Source organism: Artibeus jamaicensis, unplaced genomic scaffold (assembly GCF_021234435.1).
Source record: "Artibeus jamaicensis isolate MK-2021 breed Jamaican fruit bat unplaced genomic scaffold, CSHL_Jam_final contig_1998, whole genome shotgun sequence".
Lineage (NCBI taxonomy): Eukaryota > Metazoa > Chordata > Mammalia > Chiroptera > Phyllostomidae > Artibeus > Artibeus jamaicensis.
Window position 1 is genome coordinate 23,823,332 of NW_026521407.1, and position 14,523 is coordinate 23,837,854.

At 41.5% G+C, this 14,523-nt stretch overlaps 1 protein-coding gene across 9 annotated transcripts in view; it reads right to left on the reverse strand.

Moving 5' to 3' along the window:
* Positions 1–11,062, reverse strand: part of RHOT1 (ras homolog family member T1) — a 64,130-nt gene extending 53,068 nt beyond the window's left edge. For 4 of the 9 annotated variants that reach the window (XM_053656090.1, XM_037143330.2, XM_053656103.1 and 1 more), the window contains exon 1: positions 10,803–11,061. In XM_053656090.1, coding sequence (XP_053512065.1) covers positions 10,803–10,878 — 76 coding nt within the window. In that variant the 5' untranslated portion in view covers positions 10,879–11,061. Of the gene's footprint in view, positions 1–5,670; positions 5,774–10,802 lie in introns of all 9 variants that reach the window. The other 5 variants (XM_053656093.1, XM_053656089.1, XM_037143336.2 and 2 more) reach the window with 5 other exon arrangements.
* Positions 11,063–14,523: the final 3,461 nt, after the last annotated feature.

Here is a 14,523-nt window from a genome sequence, read left to right on the forward strand (position 1 = left end):
AAAATCATACATAATTTAACACAGCTCATCTATTTAATCTCATTTCCCACTATTCCTCACATGCACAAATTGCTCAAATAAGGCCATACCACTGTAAGTACAAAGAAGCCATGATAAATCCTGTCTTCTCACATGTATCTTTTTCTTCACCTAAAAACACCACTACCTCTCTCCCCTCTACTTCCTCCAAGTATTAACCATCTCACAAGGACATCTCAAGTTCTACCTCATCCCTGAAGACACCCCAGGGTTACTATATCCCTCCCCTTCCTCCTTTGAACTATTCCTGTGCCACATAACTTATACCAAACTGTCATAAACATAAGGCACATGCTTAACACATATGCATTTACATTAATGCAATACCAATATATTTGGAAACACCTGGATGATGAATTGAACTTTCTTAATTTTATGACTAGGAAGAGGACCTCTATCGCATCAACCAGACTGAATGGGCTGTGTCACCTTGCCCAGCACCACAGTATCGTTATAGCTTCGGCACTGCCATCTGGGAAATGAGTTCCACCTCCTGGAGGTTCTGGAACTACCCCTTTCAGCGCTTTTCTTAAGAGCAGTTGAAGAGCTGTGGATAGCAGGTAACTGCTGAGGCAATTTAAAAAATTCTAAAGTTACTTTGTTCAATCTGTTTTCAATAAAAATTAATTAATGTTGCAATTTCAAATAACATTAAAGGAGGGTGTGATATAATGAAGAATTCACCTGGTCTTTATTCCCAGTTTCTGGAAAAGTGCTTCAAAATCTCTTGGAATTTCCTAAGAGACAGGAGGGTGTTCTGCTAGTCTCTTTCAGCCACACTCGAGTTTATCCTCCGGCTGTGACTCACCGTGGGTAAGGGAGGGCCTGGGTTGCTTCAGGATGGAGGCTGGTGGCCAGAGACGCCAACCATGTGATTACAGTGTTGGAACTTCTAGCCTTAACCCAAAACGTCCAGGGAGGGGGAGGTGCTAGAGATTGATTTCAATCTCGTGGCCAATGATTCAATCAATCATGCCTACCTAATGAAGCCCCATATGGACACTCTGGACATTAACACTCAGGGGAGCCTTCCAGTTGGTGAATACTGACGAGCCAGGAAGGTGGTGCGCTGGGGATGCACAGGAACAAAAGCTTCTGTGCTCGGGACCCTTTCAGACCTTGCCCTGTGCCCTGTATACCTCATCTGGCTGTTCATTTGTGTAATCCTAAGTATAGACCTTCCCTGAGTTCTGCAAGGCACTCTAGTGAATTATCAAACCTGAGGGGCTTATGGGAAGCCCCAAATTTGTAGTCAGCCAGGAATAAGCGTGGGTACTCTGGGGACCCCACTTTGCAAGCTGACATCTAAAGTAAGGGTGATCTTGTTGAAAACCTTGACTTTTAACTTGTGAGATCTGATCTAGCACAGGACAATTCATGTTAAAACTGAATCGAATCGTAAGACACCAGTTAGTATCCCAAAACTGTCAGAATGCAGAGGGCATGGGAGTTTTGTATTTATAAAAGGAAGTGATGGCTCAAAACACTGAGAAGCACTGTAGTAAAAATTCTATCCAAGAGTGTGAGTTCCACTCAGACACATTTGCCATCTACCTGCACCAAGTCTTAAGTGGGGATAATATGAAAAATGTATTATTAAACAAGACAGACAAAATTGCCACACAGAGGTATGGATCAAGTGCTATGTTCGATCACTCTATTTAAAGAAAGGAAGGGGAGGCAGGAAAGCACAGGAGGAGAAGGGAGCATCTTCTCCTAGAAGGCTGGTAACACGGCAGGAAACAGAGAAGCTCGTACAAGAGAAAAGGCATGTGTGTCCCCAAACAGTACTGTGCCTGTGTAATACCCAGGCAACCTTCTGGAGTGGCACCAATGGTTTCCTAAATGACTCCCTGACTGTCCTTGGTGAAAACCTGGTACTTCCTACCATCTACTGGGTGTTTCCAGAAAAATTAATGAACAAGTATTTCACGGTCACCTACAGGAAACCCCACGAGAGCAGGAAAGATGTCTTTCTTGTCCACTGCCGAATCCCTAGCTCCTCAGAGACGCACTTAGGAACTGGAGATGTATGACTCCGTGGTAAAGGGCTCCCATTTGAGATTCCGTGGTTGGCTACTTTTGAGGGAAAGAAGGAAATGCAAAGGGGCGGGGGCTTCACTTTATCAGTTATGTTTTATTTCTTAAGCCAGGTGATGGGCATTTGTTGTATTATTCTATATACCTTTTAAATAAATATTATACCAAATATTCATTGGTGAAAGAAAAAAAAAAGAATACATCTTTTGGAATCAGCCAGAACTGGACTGAAATCTTAGTGCCAGCTCTTACTAGCTGTCCTTCTTCAGGCAAGTCATCAAGCCTCAATGTGCTCATCTCATATACAATGCTGAGGAGCTTCCCTGAATTGGTTAAGAGAGTTAATTAAGATGACAGATGGATAATGCTTAGGACAATATGTGACACGCATTAAATAAACACATGTTGTGATGATGATGAGCTTGAATTACAGGAATTAAGTGAGCAGTGGAATGGGCCAGAAAATGTGGATATGGGAACCTGTTTGGTCATTAACAGTGTGACCCACAGTTGTCACTGACACTCTCTGGGCTTCAATTTTCTCATCAGTTTTTTTTTTTAATGGACTACATGGTATAAATGCTTGTATTCTATGGTTAGTATAAACCATCCCGCATTACACCTAGAAAACAGGCCTATAACAGACGAAAAAGTACAAGTTGCATTAGATCCCACACCTGAAAGCAGCCTAGAAATAGCAGACTAATCTCCAAATTGTATCCGTTAACTGATTAACTATGCATGGGAAAGTGATTTGGCAGGAATATCCAAGAACAAGTGGAACTCACTAGGCAATATAGGGTCCAGTAATTTCTAAAACTTGTCTTATATGCAGCATTTCATAACTTTTTTCCTTAACTAACTCCTTTCATCATGGCTTTGCTTAGGGAGTCAGCAACCCCAAACCTTCGGCTAGCTCAGGCAGTATTCCTCTCAACACCCGCAGTGGTCCATCCTTATTCCACATCATTCTGCACAATGAGACAAAAGTTATGTTATGTAAAATGAGCCATGCCGCTCTCCTCTTTATCCAGCATCCGGAGATCTAGAACTTGGGGCTCCTGTCTATTTTTTCTTCTTGGCAAGTAATGCTGCAGAGCAAGAAGAATACATTTGGGAGAGAGCCCTAACAGGGTTCCTTGCAAAGAAAGAGTGGTGATGTCTGACTGAAGACAAATAACACACAGCAGAGCTCTCTGTCGATCACCAAACAGGAGAATGCTTCTGCTGTGAATCACGATCAAGTCCACAGGGCCCTGCACTTGATGCATTTCATTTGAGTAAGGAGTATTAACTCCCAGGTAGTTAAAACAAACCTTTTAGAAGATCCAACAGCTGTACAATTCCTGTGACCTTTAATCTTCTGGGCCTTCTGGCCCCAGTACAGATGTCCATTTTTTCCCCTAGCATCTCCAAAATCCCAAAACTTCCAACAGCACAGATGCTCCCAGAAACTTTTCCATTTCTGAAGAACTCTCTGGGATACCTTATACACCTCTACATTCTTAACCTTATCTACTATATTGGGAATGGGGAAAATGAATCAGATACTCAGTAATTCAGATGCTCCTAGGTGATCAAAAGAAAAACGAATCTCACTCTTGCTTGGCCCTTGAGAATTCTGTCTGCCTTAATACCTTTAAGACCTTGAACCTTCTCATTAATCCCCTTTTCAGAATTACATTTCTAAAATTTCACTTATATCCCACAACTCCAAGGCCCTCACCAGGTTCCAAAGAAAGCTACCCCACTTTTAACAGTTCATAATGTTACACGAAATGATCAAAATTAAATCAACCACCAACATCAAAAGGACTACTAGTTTCCAAGGAAGTTAGGACTTGTTCTTCAGACTCACTGAGACACCCTTAGCACAATTCAGGCCTTCAGTGGGTGGTCTGTGATACCTTCAAGCCCCTGCCTTTACCATAACCCCGAAGATTCTTCTTCTTCTTTCTTGTGAAAACTCATTAGAACAACCTTTTCCTGGCCATAGTCCCTTTCTGCTTTTTCCATGGACCCCCTTCATCTCCCCTGGTATCTTCAGAAGAGAAAGAGCAACATTCTCAGGAAATTCAAATTTCTTCTCAGCTCAACTCATCGAGGCAGTTCTGGCTGCCCATACACAGTGGGCTCCAGCCAAAGTCCACACCTGCTGCCAGGTCCCTTCCAACAGGGCAGGCCTCAGAGAGGGGCAGGAGACGCCCTGGCAGCACAGGAGGCACCTACTGTGAAGACCACGACTACGGAAGATCTTTACTTGACCTTGATCAGACGGATGTCCAAGACAGGGCCACCAAGAGTGGGAACGTTTTGATTCGAGTTACTTGTAGGAATACTTCCCATTCATATCTTGCCTCCCTAGTTAGAGAATATGAGGTAGCTTGACACTCACTAAAATAAAACAATTCCCTCTAGTTTCTGAGGTAATTGCATAATAAAAGACCTTTTAAAAATCAACATAAATCCTTTCCACATAAAAATCCAAGAGCAACTTCCTTTTTGAGAACAAGCTCAAAATTAGAGCAGAAGAGGCCAAGTACAGCGAGTCTGGGAGAGAATGAGCGTGTTTTCACTGGTCCCACTTGGGGCTTCCTTCTGGAAACAGTGAGATGACAGACACTTCAACCAACAAAGGGTCACAGAGCTCGAGGGTGGGAGGAAAATGGAGACAGAGGTACATGAACAACAACAGAAGTCAATAAATAAATAATATGAAAAATAATAACACAAAGGCTCACACAGATGTGAGTTAGTTAAGAAATGCCTACGTGAAACTAATCTAGGGCTATTTGCTTCTATTATGCCTACCTAACCCAACCTTGAGCGAGACCACCAATATAATAATAATCATAACAACAATAATAAAAAGCAGGTTTAAAACTAAAATAGTCTAGCCACTTTTAAGCTAATTTTGGTTGAGAAATGAATGACTGCCTTAAAGATAAGCAAAAACATTTTAGAATTTTAAAATTCTGAATTTTAAATGTTTTAAATTAAAAATAATTTATATAAGCCTATGATCAAAAAGTTCCCTTAAAAATGGCAGATAAGCATAAACAACATTTTTAACTGATAAGTTAGAATTATTTTCATAAAGGAACAAAGTCCCAAGCTCTTCTCCAGTTACTGTACCAGTTAAATTTTATATTTACTATAAAACACAGTATAGATATTTTATCTAATACTGTTTTATAATAACTTCATTTAAAATTATATACAAAAAGCACAGTCTTTAATATAAATTTTAATATAAAAAACAAAAATATTATGCTTTGCTAGCCAGCCATCTGATCTCTGTTTCCTCTGCCTGAGAAACAGTGAAGTGACCTATAGAAAAAGAAGAATGGCTACAATCATTCCCAAGAACAGAAGGCCTTCCGGTTCAGTTCAGTACAACACGCCACAGTTCTGTGTGAGGCTCCATGCTTCTAAGTAGGTCATCCATGGCAAACATAATTCATCACTATAGAACAAATTATCTAGATTTAGCCAGGCTAAAAATTTCTTTGTCTTTCATCACATCTTTTGAACATCTAGTTCTAAATGACAGCAAATTCCTAATATTCAGAGTGAAAATCACCGCCCTACCAGCCACATCGGCTATTTTTCTTGACAGCAAACACTGCGTGCTTCAGCGGGGCCGACTCCTCACTTTTATTTGCTGCTTCTTAAGAAGACTTGTTGGCTCTTCCTAAATTACTGAATTAGAACACAAGAGGAAGAGGAGGGTGACTATGAAATTATAGCTTTAAATGGGAAACTTGAGCATTTGGAGAAAGGCTGAGCATTGTTCCAAAGGAAAATTTTACCGACCACATGCAGACGAAGCCCTGCAGGAGGACTAACCCTGTGGCCTATCCCTCTCCACGCCAGCCCCTCACCACTGCCCACTGGTGCCAGGGGGGCACAAAAGACAGTGAGAAAGGATGCAGCCCTGGTCGGAAGAATCACCCAGGGACTAAACACAGTATAACTGAAACTGAGCTGCTGAATCCTCAACTGTCATTCTTACAGAGACCAGAAGGGAAAGCTATATGGCTTTAAAAGGACCATAGGAAGTTTTTTCCTCAAGTAACTACTAGTAGCTCTGGCCGGGTAACTTGGTTGGTTAGAGCATCATCCCGATACACCAAGGTTCTGGGTTCAATCCCCAGTCAGGGCACATGCAAGTATCAACCAATGAATGCATAAATAAGTAGAACAACAAATACACGTTTCTCTCTTTTCCTGCTTGTCTAAAATCAATAAAAACAAATGTTTACAAAGAAAAGGAAAAAACCTACTAGCTTATTCCCAAAGTTTCTCTGACTCTTATCCCTAGCTTAATCCTGAAGAATCTTTTCCCAACCCCTTCAAATCTAAGATGACTTCTGGTGTTTCAAAGAGAAGTTGACCTCTTTTTGGCAAGGACTGTAATTCCTGGCAGCCAAGACATGGAATAGACATGACACTGTCATTGTAAGTCATTGGTCTACTTTGTTGCCAGAACACAGGAGTCTCCCAGAGAAAAGAAAGCTACGGGCATGGAACAAGAGCCAGCACGAGGGCTACCCCATCTAATTCTAACAATAACCACATCGGGCTGGACTTAACACAGGACAATGATCAAATTTTTCTGACTGAGGAGTGGTTTGAAAAACAAGGAAAGTCTAAAAAAATACTGAACTGGCCTGAACTCGGTCATTCTTTTGGCAAGTATTTGCCTACCATTGTGCCAAGTCTATTCTAGGCACTGGGGATATTGCAACAAACAAGGCAAATCCCCTGCCCTCCTGAAGCTTACTTTCTAGCCCAGAGAACAAAACAGCAACAAAAGCCAAGTTAACAAATATGCAGAAGACTGGTGGTAATGCCTGGGTCAGGACCTTCTTGCAAAGAGAGCAGTGAAGGAGAGAGTAATATAAGAACAAAGCAAGGGCCATATTTTGAAAGACTTTGTAAGCCTCCTTGGAGAAGCCAAGGAACTTATATGCATGACCCATGGCCATGAACTAAGTGGGGGAATTGCTGAAGGGAATGGGGGTACCAGGCAGAGGAGGGCAAAGGGAGAAAAACTGGGACAACTGTAATAGCATAATCAATAAAATATGTATATTTTTTAAAGTTTGGACTTTATTCTAAGTGAAAGCACACATCATTGATGGGTTTTAAAAATGAGTAACAGCTCTGGCTGGTATGGCTCAGTGGACTGAATGCCAGCCTGTGAACCAAAAGGTCACCAGTTTGATTCCTAATTAAGGCACATGCTTGACTTGTGGACCAGGTTCCCGGCTGGGAGTGATGAGAAGTGACCAATTTATGTTCCTCTCACACATCCATGTTTCTCCCCCTCTCTTTCTCTCTCTCTTCCCCTTCCTCTAAGAATAAATAAATAAAATCTTTAAAAAATATGGGTAACAAGATCTGAAATACTTTTTTTAAAAGATGATGCAGACTACTACATGGAGAAAGAACAAAATTAGAAGCAGGGAGACCAGTTAAGGAGATATTACAAAAGCATAGGTCACCTTGAACTCGTTTGGCAAAGGTTCCAGTTGATAAACTAATCAGGTAAGAGCTACCAGAAACATTTGAAAGGAGGATAACAGTTCCACTTTACTATTGAATCTAACCAGTAGAAAACAACTATATCTCAATTTAATTTAAAAATAACACCTCACTAAACTAAAACTATCTCTGTGCTTTTAATGTAGGCAATAAGGCTCATGCTAATTTTATTGTAACAAGGACATTTGTTAAGCATTCTAATGCACACCTGGTTAAATATAAATTTTGGCCAACAAATTTGACCATGAAAACCTATAACCTGAAAAACTAAGTTTGGTGTGGTAGTATTTTTAAAGATTGTTAAAATTTTATTTTGGCCCTGGCTGGTGTAGGTCAGTGGATTGAGCACGGGCTGCAAAACAAAGGGTCACTGGTTCAATTCTCAGTCAGGGTATATGCCTGGGTTGTGGGACAGGTCCCCAGTAGGGGACACATAAGAGGCAACCACACGCTGATGTTTCTCTCCCTCTCTCCCTCCCTCCCTTCCCCTCTCTCTAAAAATAAATAAACAAAATATTTTTTTAAATGCGCTTTAAGAAAATTTTATTTTAAGGATAGTAATTTCTTTTGGCCTGCATGGTACTCAATATGCTCAATATTTAAGATGAGGTGAAAATGACGTTTAAAACACTTTCACTGCAAATAAACACCTAAAAACTTACAGACAGCCTAACTTCTCTGATTTAACCACTAAATAAATACCAAGCAATTAAGTTAGCAGTAAAGCCTGGATGGGTCAGAATTCAGATTCTGGATGGGCCAAAAAAAGGCCCATTTCACCTTCAGAGGACAGTGTAAGTTTAGCAACAGAATGTTGAAACTATTCACAACTATTTTGGGCTTTGATGAATGAAGCTGCTGTTCTGTGGTTTCAGGGATAGACACTAATAGCAGTAAAATGTGCTAAAGTGATAGAGAAGAAACAGGGTTTGCAACAATACCAGAGATGGTGTCCCTTTTCCTTTGTTGTTTTTTTTTTCCCATTCCCCTTAGTTAACATCTTAAAACTAAAACCGAATTACTACTTTTTCCTAAAGAAGTGGTAGTCCGACAAATCTGCATTAGCAGACCAGCATTATTTAAAATAGCCTTGGTCACACTTATAGTTACCTAGCATTTAAAAATGCTACAGTTAGGCGAACAGCTGTCAAATATTTACATTAAATCTCAAAAAGTAATTCTCCAAACATTCCCCCCAAATGCCATCATTAACATAACTAATTACAATGACATATAGCAAATACATGTAACTCTTTCTGGTATTTTTAAACGTACAAAGAAGTTACATATATGGTAGCTGGCCTACAGTTTCTGGTACCACCCTTTGTAAGTAAACCGTCCTTCTCAAAACCTAAGGCTTTCTCTAGTGTCAAGTTTCTCCCTCTGATTAAGCTCTTGCATGTATACTTTTATCAACTCTCATTTGTTTTCATTTCTGCAGAATATAGCCTGTAATTTTTCTAATAAATGCTTAATTCTTTTATGTATTTCTAAGTAAATAATACTATTAACATTTTTACTTAAATGACCTAAGGCTGACAATATCTTTTTACATGTATAGCATTTTTATTAGGTGTTTTACAGACAAAATAATTATACGTAATTGCTTCCTATATTTAAAACTCATGAAACATTGCACTTTAACTTTTCAAAAATTAGCATTAAAAATTACTAAACTGGGGGAGGGGATGGAAAGGGACTAAATGATAATGGAAATATATATAATAAAGATTTTATATCTAAAAAAGTTACTAAACTCTAAAACCATTTTATAATACAGTTAAAGACCAGTTTTTTTTTATCAGATCATCTCACTTTTCCTACCCTGCTTTTCCAAATGCATCCTTATGAATCATGTTAAATAACACCTTTCTGAACTTTGTCAAGGAAGTTCATGCAAAATACAGATAAAGATACAGTTATAAATAAAGACTAACATTCACAACTTCGAGTCAAAAAGCAACCTGGCTAAGTTTACTTCTAATTCCTGATTCTAAAGGAAAATTGCTCCAAACAGCAGGTGAACAGAAATTTCAATGACTATCAAACAACACTACAGGAGAAGGCAAGTATGCGTGTGCTTTATTCCTTGGGAGTGGATCACAGTAACCCGGAGGGGCTACTCCAGAATGGAACGGGGTCTAGAATAGAATGGTTCAAAACAGCAATGGCAGAGTATTAACTAATGGACTTGAAAACAAACAATCCCGTCCTGCCAACGCACGTTCTTATTTTAGTCCTACCAATTAAGTCATGTAACTTGCAGTGATACCAAGAAGTTTGTTCTGTCCCCAAGGCAGTGAACAGAAGGCATTTCTCCTTTATTATATCTTCACAAGGTGAAATCTCTAAGGGGTCTCCTGCGTATGGGTGTATGTTGGGTCTCATGTGTGCCTGTTGTTATTTATAAGTTAATCCTCAAAGAGCTATGAAATAATGCTTCAAACGAGGGGGGAAGTAGGTTTTAGGGTAACAATAATTCTCTCAATTGAAGGACCCTTCCCAGATAATTATTCATTCATTGAGTACTTTTATAACTTGAAGTTGAGAGTAAATTAATGAAGAATTATTGAGTGTATCAGGAGTTATTCCAATGCAAAGTACAAGTATCACTAAAAACTGCATACCTTGATGTCAATGCTTAGAAGACAGCGCTCAAAAAAAAAGGAAAAGAAAAGGCAGAAACCTGACCTTGCCCACAAGTCGACAGTCATGCACCCCTCCCCCTAGCTTTCCCGGGAGCAGGTTCGCGCCATCCTATTGGTTGGTGTGCCCGTTCCGGCACCTGCCTTTGCAGTGACAAGGGAATCTCCACGCAAGGCGAGAGGGTCTGAAAGGAGGCAGCCTCAGAGACGCTGAGGCCCAGAAGGAAAGGATTTGAAGAGGAAAAGAGGGAGAGGCGCTTAGAAGGGATGAAGCTGGGCGGACAGAGACTAACGAGGACATGGCTTGGGAGGCCGGCTGGAGGACAGAAGAGGGAGGCGTTAGGAGGGCCCAGGTGAGGTAGGAGGCTGACGGCCGCCTGCAGAGTTAAGGGGCTTGGCACACTGGGAGCGCGGATGGGGGCGCGGATGGAGGAGAGTAGGGGGACGAGGGACGAGGAGGCCCGAGGCAGCAGAGGCAGGACGACAGGGGCTGCGGTGGACGCCACTAGCCCCGGTGCGCGGACTCACGTTCTCCCACCAGCAGGATCCGCACGTCTTTCTTCATTTCGGCGGCTCGTCTGGGCCGGGTTCCGCCCGCATGCATGGAGCGGACTCCTCTCGCCCGGAGCGCCCACCCCGAGGCACCGCTTTCCCCGCGAGGCCGGCACTGCCCGCCAGCCTCCCCAAGCGCCCCGCCCGAGCCTCTGCCACCCGGGGCCACCGCACCGCCTACTCCGCTGCAAACCCACTCGGAGCCGGGACAGAGCCAGCTCCACCTCCTCCGGCTCCGCGGGCGGGCGGCGGCGGCGGGGTCGACGGGGTGCCGCGAGGGACAAGGGCTTTCAGAACGCGAACGCTCGTCCGACTTAAGCAGCGCCCCTGCCGTCAGGCTCGCGCAGCGCAGAGCCCAGGAACCTCCCCTCCCCTCCCCTGCTCTGGGCACAACTGCTGGCGTGACGTTTTGAGATGAGAATTTGAAATAACGAAGTCATATTACAGGATGGATGCAAATAACATGGGTGGAAATGTGAAATTCAGGAGGCTTGATGATATGGTTTTTCAGGGAAAAGTATTCCTCCAAATTTTAGTATTATAAAATGTTTGAGTTGGAATGACCCTTACAGAGCACCTACCTATTCAAATCCCATTACGATGTAGGTAAGAAAAGCGAAGCCCGCAGTGGCACTAAAGCCCAAAGGCAGTACAGCTTAGATGGAGCCCTGGCTCTGTCATTCCTGGTGCGGGACTCTAGGCAAGTCACATCACCTCTGTGTGTGCCTCAGTTTCCTTTTCACCAAATGAAGTCTTTAATCTCTTCCTAGCCTTCTACCTCATGAGGTTCTTTGGAGGATCCCGTGAAATAATATATATGAAAAGCTTTTACTTAAAACAAAAATCACACAAATATCAAATCACAAAAGACAAAGGCCTTTCACAGTGTAGCAAATTCTTTAGGGCCCTGTTCACTCCAAGCGATACTTCCTAGAGAATCTGGACCCCAGGAGCTTTGCATTAGCATTGCCATCGCATGTCAACGTTAATTATGTGGGGCTTCCCTATGAGTGTGAGAAGAAGCAGGCCTTTGCGGCGTTATATACGTGTGCTGGGCAAAGACTTTGGCAAGGAGAAATGTCTGGAAAGCCAGGAACTAGAAAAAAAAAGAGTTTATTTGGTGGGAGCATTGCTGAGATAATGTTGTGAACTCCTTTGTAAACAAAACTTACTTAAAAATATCGACTCAGGGCTGCAGAAAGGAAACAGCAAGCAGTTACAGCAGGCAACAGCCAGTGGTTTGATACAGAGGCCAACACTCACTAGAGTGGGAGGGGGGTATCCAACATGCCAGAGTGCGCCTCCCAGGCAATGCAAGTTTCTTTTTACAGCCCCTCTCCATCTCCTGATCAGCTATATTTCTGAACCTGTAACCTCCTGTCTTGCTTTGAGCTTTATGTCTTTCTCACATGATAACAGACATCCATCAGGGGTCACTATGAAATTTTCCTAGTGATTTCCTTATTTCCTAAGAACAAGGACTGTGGGTTCGGCCTGCCTAGGTCTGAAGAAGCTCAGCTTTGTCAATTACTAGCTATATATCATCAGTCAAATTGCTTAACTCCTCTGTAGCCTCAGCTGCCAAATAAGAATAAAACCTCATGAAATTGTCATGAAGATTAAATGAGTTAATGTAATAGGAAAACATAGGAAAGAGTGCCTGGTATATGGTCAGTGATTACATAAATATTGGGTAAATATAATGTGAGGGGAGAGATTTCTACACACCTCTGAGCCTAAGAATAGAGCCACATGATGACACATACTGCAGCAAAACATAAGCTTGAGGATGGAGTCACTGGCAGTGGGATTTATTGTTGGGATATTACAGCTTGATCATCTGTATATCAGGTCTGTTGGATGCAGCTAAGAGAATAGATTGGTATCTAAAAGGCACTGATGGAATTTTCCTCTAGGATGCTGCTAGGAAGTAGCTCTGTCATCGCCAGGGAGGCTTCATGCTTCCTCAACTACACAGGGGATGCAGGGAGGTCTGAACAAAGTACTTCTGCCAGGAGATAAGGGGATCTGTCCTTTATGCCTGTCAAAGAAGAACTTGCAACACAGCCACTCTCTGAGTCTCAGCCCAGTGGAATACCCAGGGCCAGTGAGCAGGTCTGCTGAGTAGAAGATACATGTTTATTAAATGACTGACATTGGGAGGAACAAGAGGCTGGCCTCTGATTGGTGAGTTAGACACAGTCCTGGGACGGAGGCCAAATTAGACTTGGGTTGGCATCAGTCCCACCTGTCAGATCCATCTATCTTTGGTCTCTCAAGTTAAACTGAAAGCAACATCCATCGTCTGCCCATTCTTCACTTTTGTCCTCCCATTCTTCCAGGAAGGTTTTTCTTTTCCTGCCAAGCCCGCTCTAGTGGAGTAGAAAAGTTCAGTGCTTTGATACAGGGTAACTATTTTATCTTGCCTTTTAATGCATTTGTTCTTGGGTCATTGTTCAAACATCCATGTCCTCTGCATAAGTCACATGGACTAGCCTCTAGAGGACAGAGATTCTGTTTGCTTGATTTGGCTGGATGGTACATCACTCAGCACAATTACTCATTAAAAGGCATTTGATTATAGCTAACTTTGTTGAAAGGAAATTTTTCCAGACAAGATTCTCATCTATTGATGAGGTTGTATACAGTTTTCTTTTTCATTTTCTCAAGCTCCTTTCAGATACAGGTTGTAAAACAAATACCTTCAGTTAGGAGGTAATTGATATTGAGAAGACACTCAGGCCATCCTCCTCCCAAGTGGCCTGAATTCCCTTACAGAATGGGAAGGGCATAGGCTCTGGAGTCCACGTTTCATCTCGAATACTTTGCTAGCTGTGCAACATTAAGTAAATTATATAACTCCTTTGAAAAACCTTAACTTCATCTGCAAAATGGAACTATATTAAAGGCATTTTTTTAGAATGAAATAAAATAATGCAGGTAAAGCATTTATCACATTGCTCAATACGTACTTCATGCTCCCATATAACCCTTAACAGCTACTTTTTAAAATTTGGAATTAATATACTAGCCTGCATTATCTTTCCAAAGGGAAATTGATTAGCCTGCCCACCCAAATTAAAAGCACTGAAAGGCAAAAATGCATTTAATGTAATTTTAAAAAATATTTATTTATTTTTAGAAAGAGGGGAAGGGAGGGAGAAAGAGAGGGAGAGAAACATCAATGTGTGGTTGCCTCTCGCATGCCCCCTACTGGGGACCTGGCCTGCAACCCAGGCATGTGCCCTGACTGGGAATCAAACCCATGACCCTTTGGTTCACAGGCCAGTGCTCAATCCACTGAGCCACACCAGCCGGGGCCATTTAATGTAATTTTTAACCACCATAGAAACATTAAAAGTTTTGTTGAGTTATAAACCAACCAGTGATCCTCAAAAATGTTTAAGCCACAGGCTATTTCTACAAAATAAAAAATTCCATAGAATAGTAAATCTATAATTTCTGTTTATCTCTACAAAGAAATCATGACAATTAAATATATTCTAAGGAAATAATTAAAAAGAAGAAATAGATATACCTATACATGTTCTATTTATAGAAACTATACAATGGTTTAAAAATGAAAAAAATACAATTAGAGGGGAATAGCTAAATTAAATAGGAAAAATAATTGTAACTTTTGCAGTCATTGAAACTCTTGGCTATTAAAGATATGGAAAAGAACTTACAAAATAGA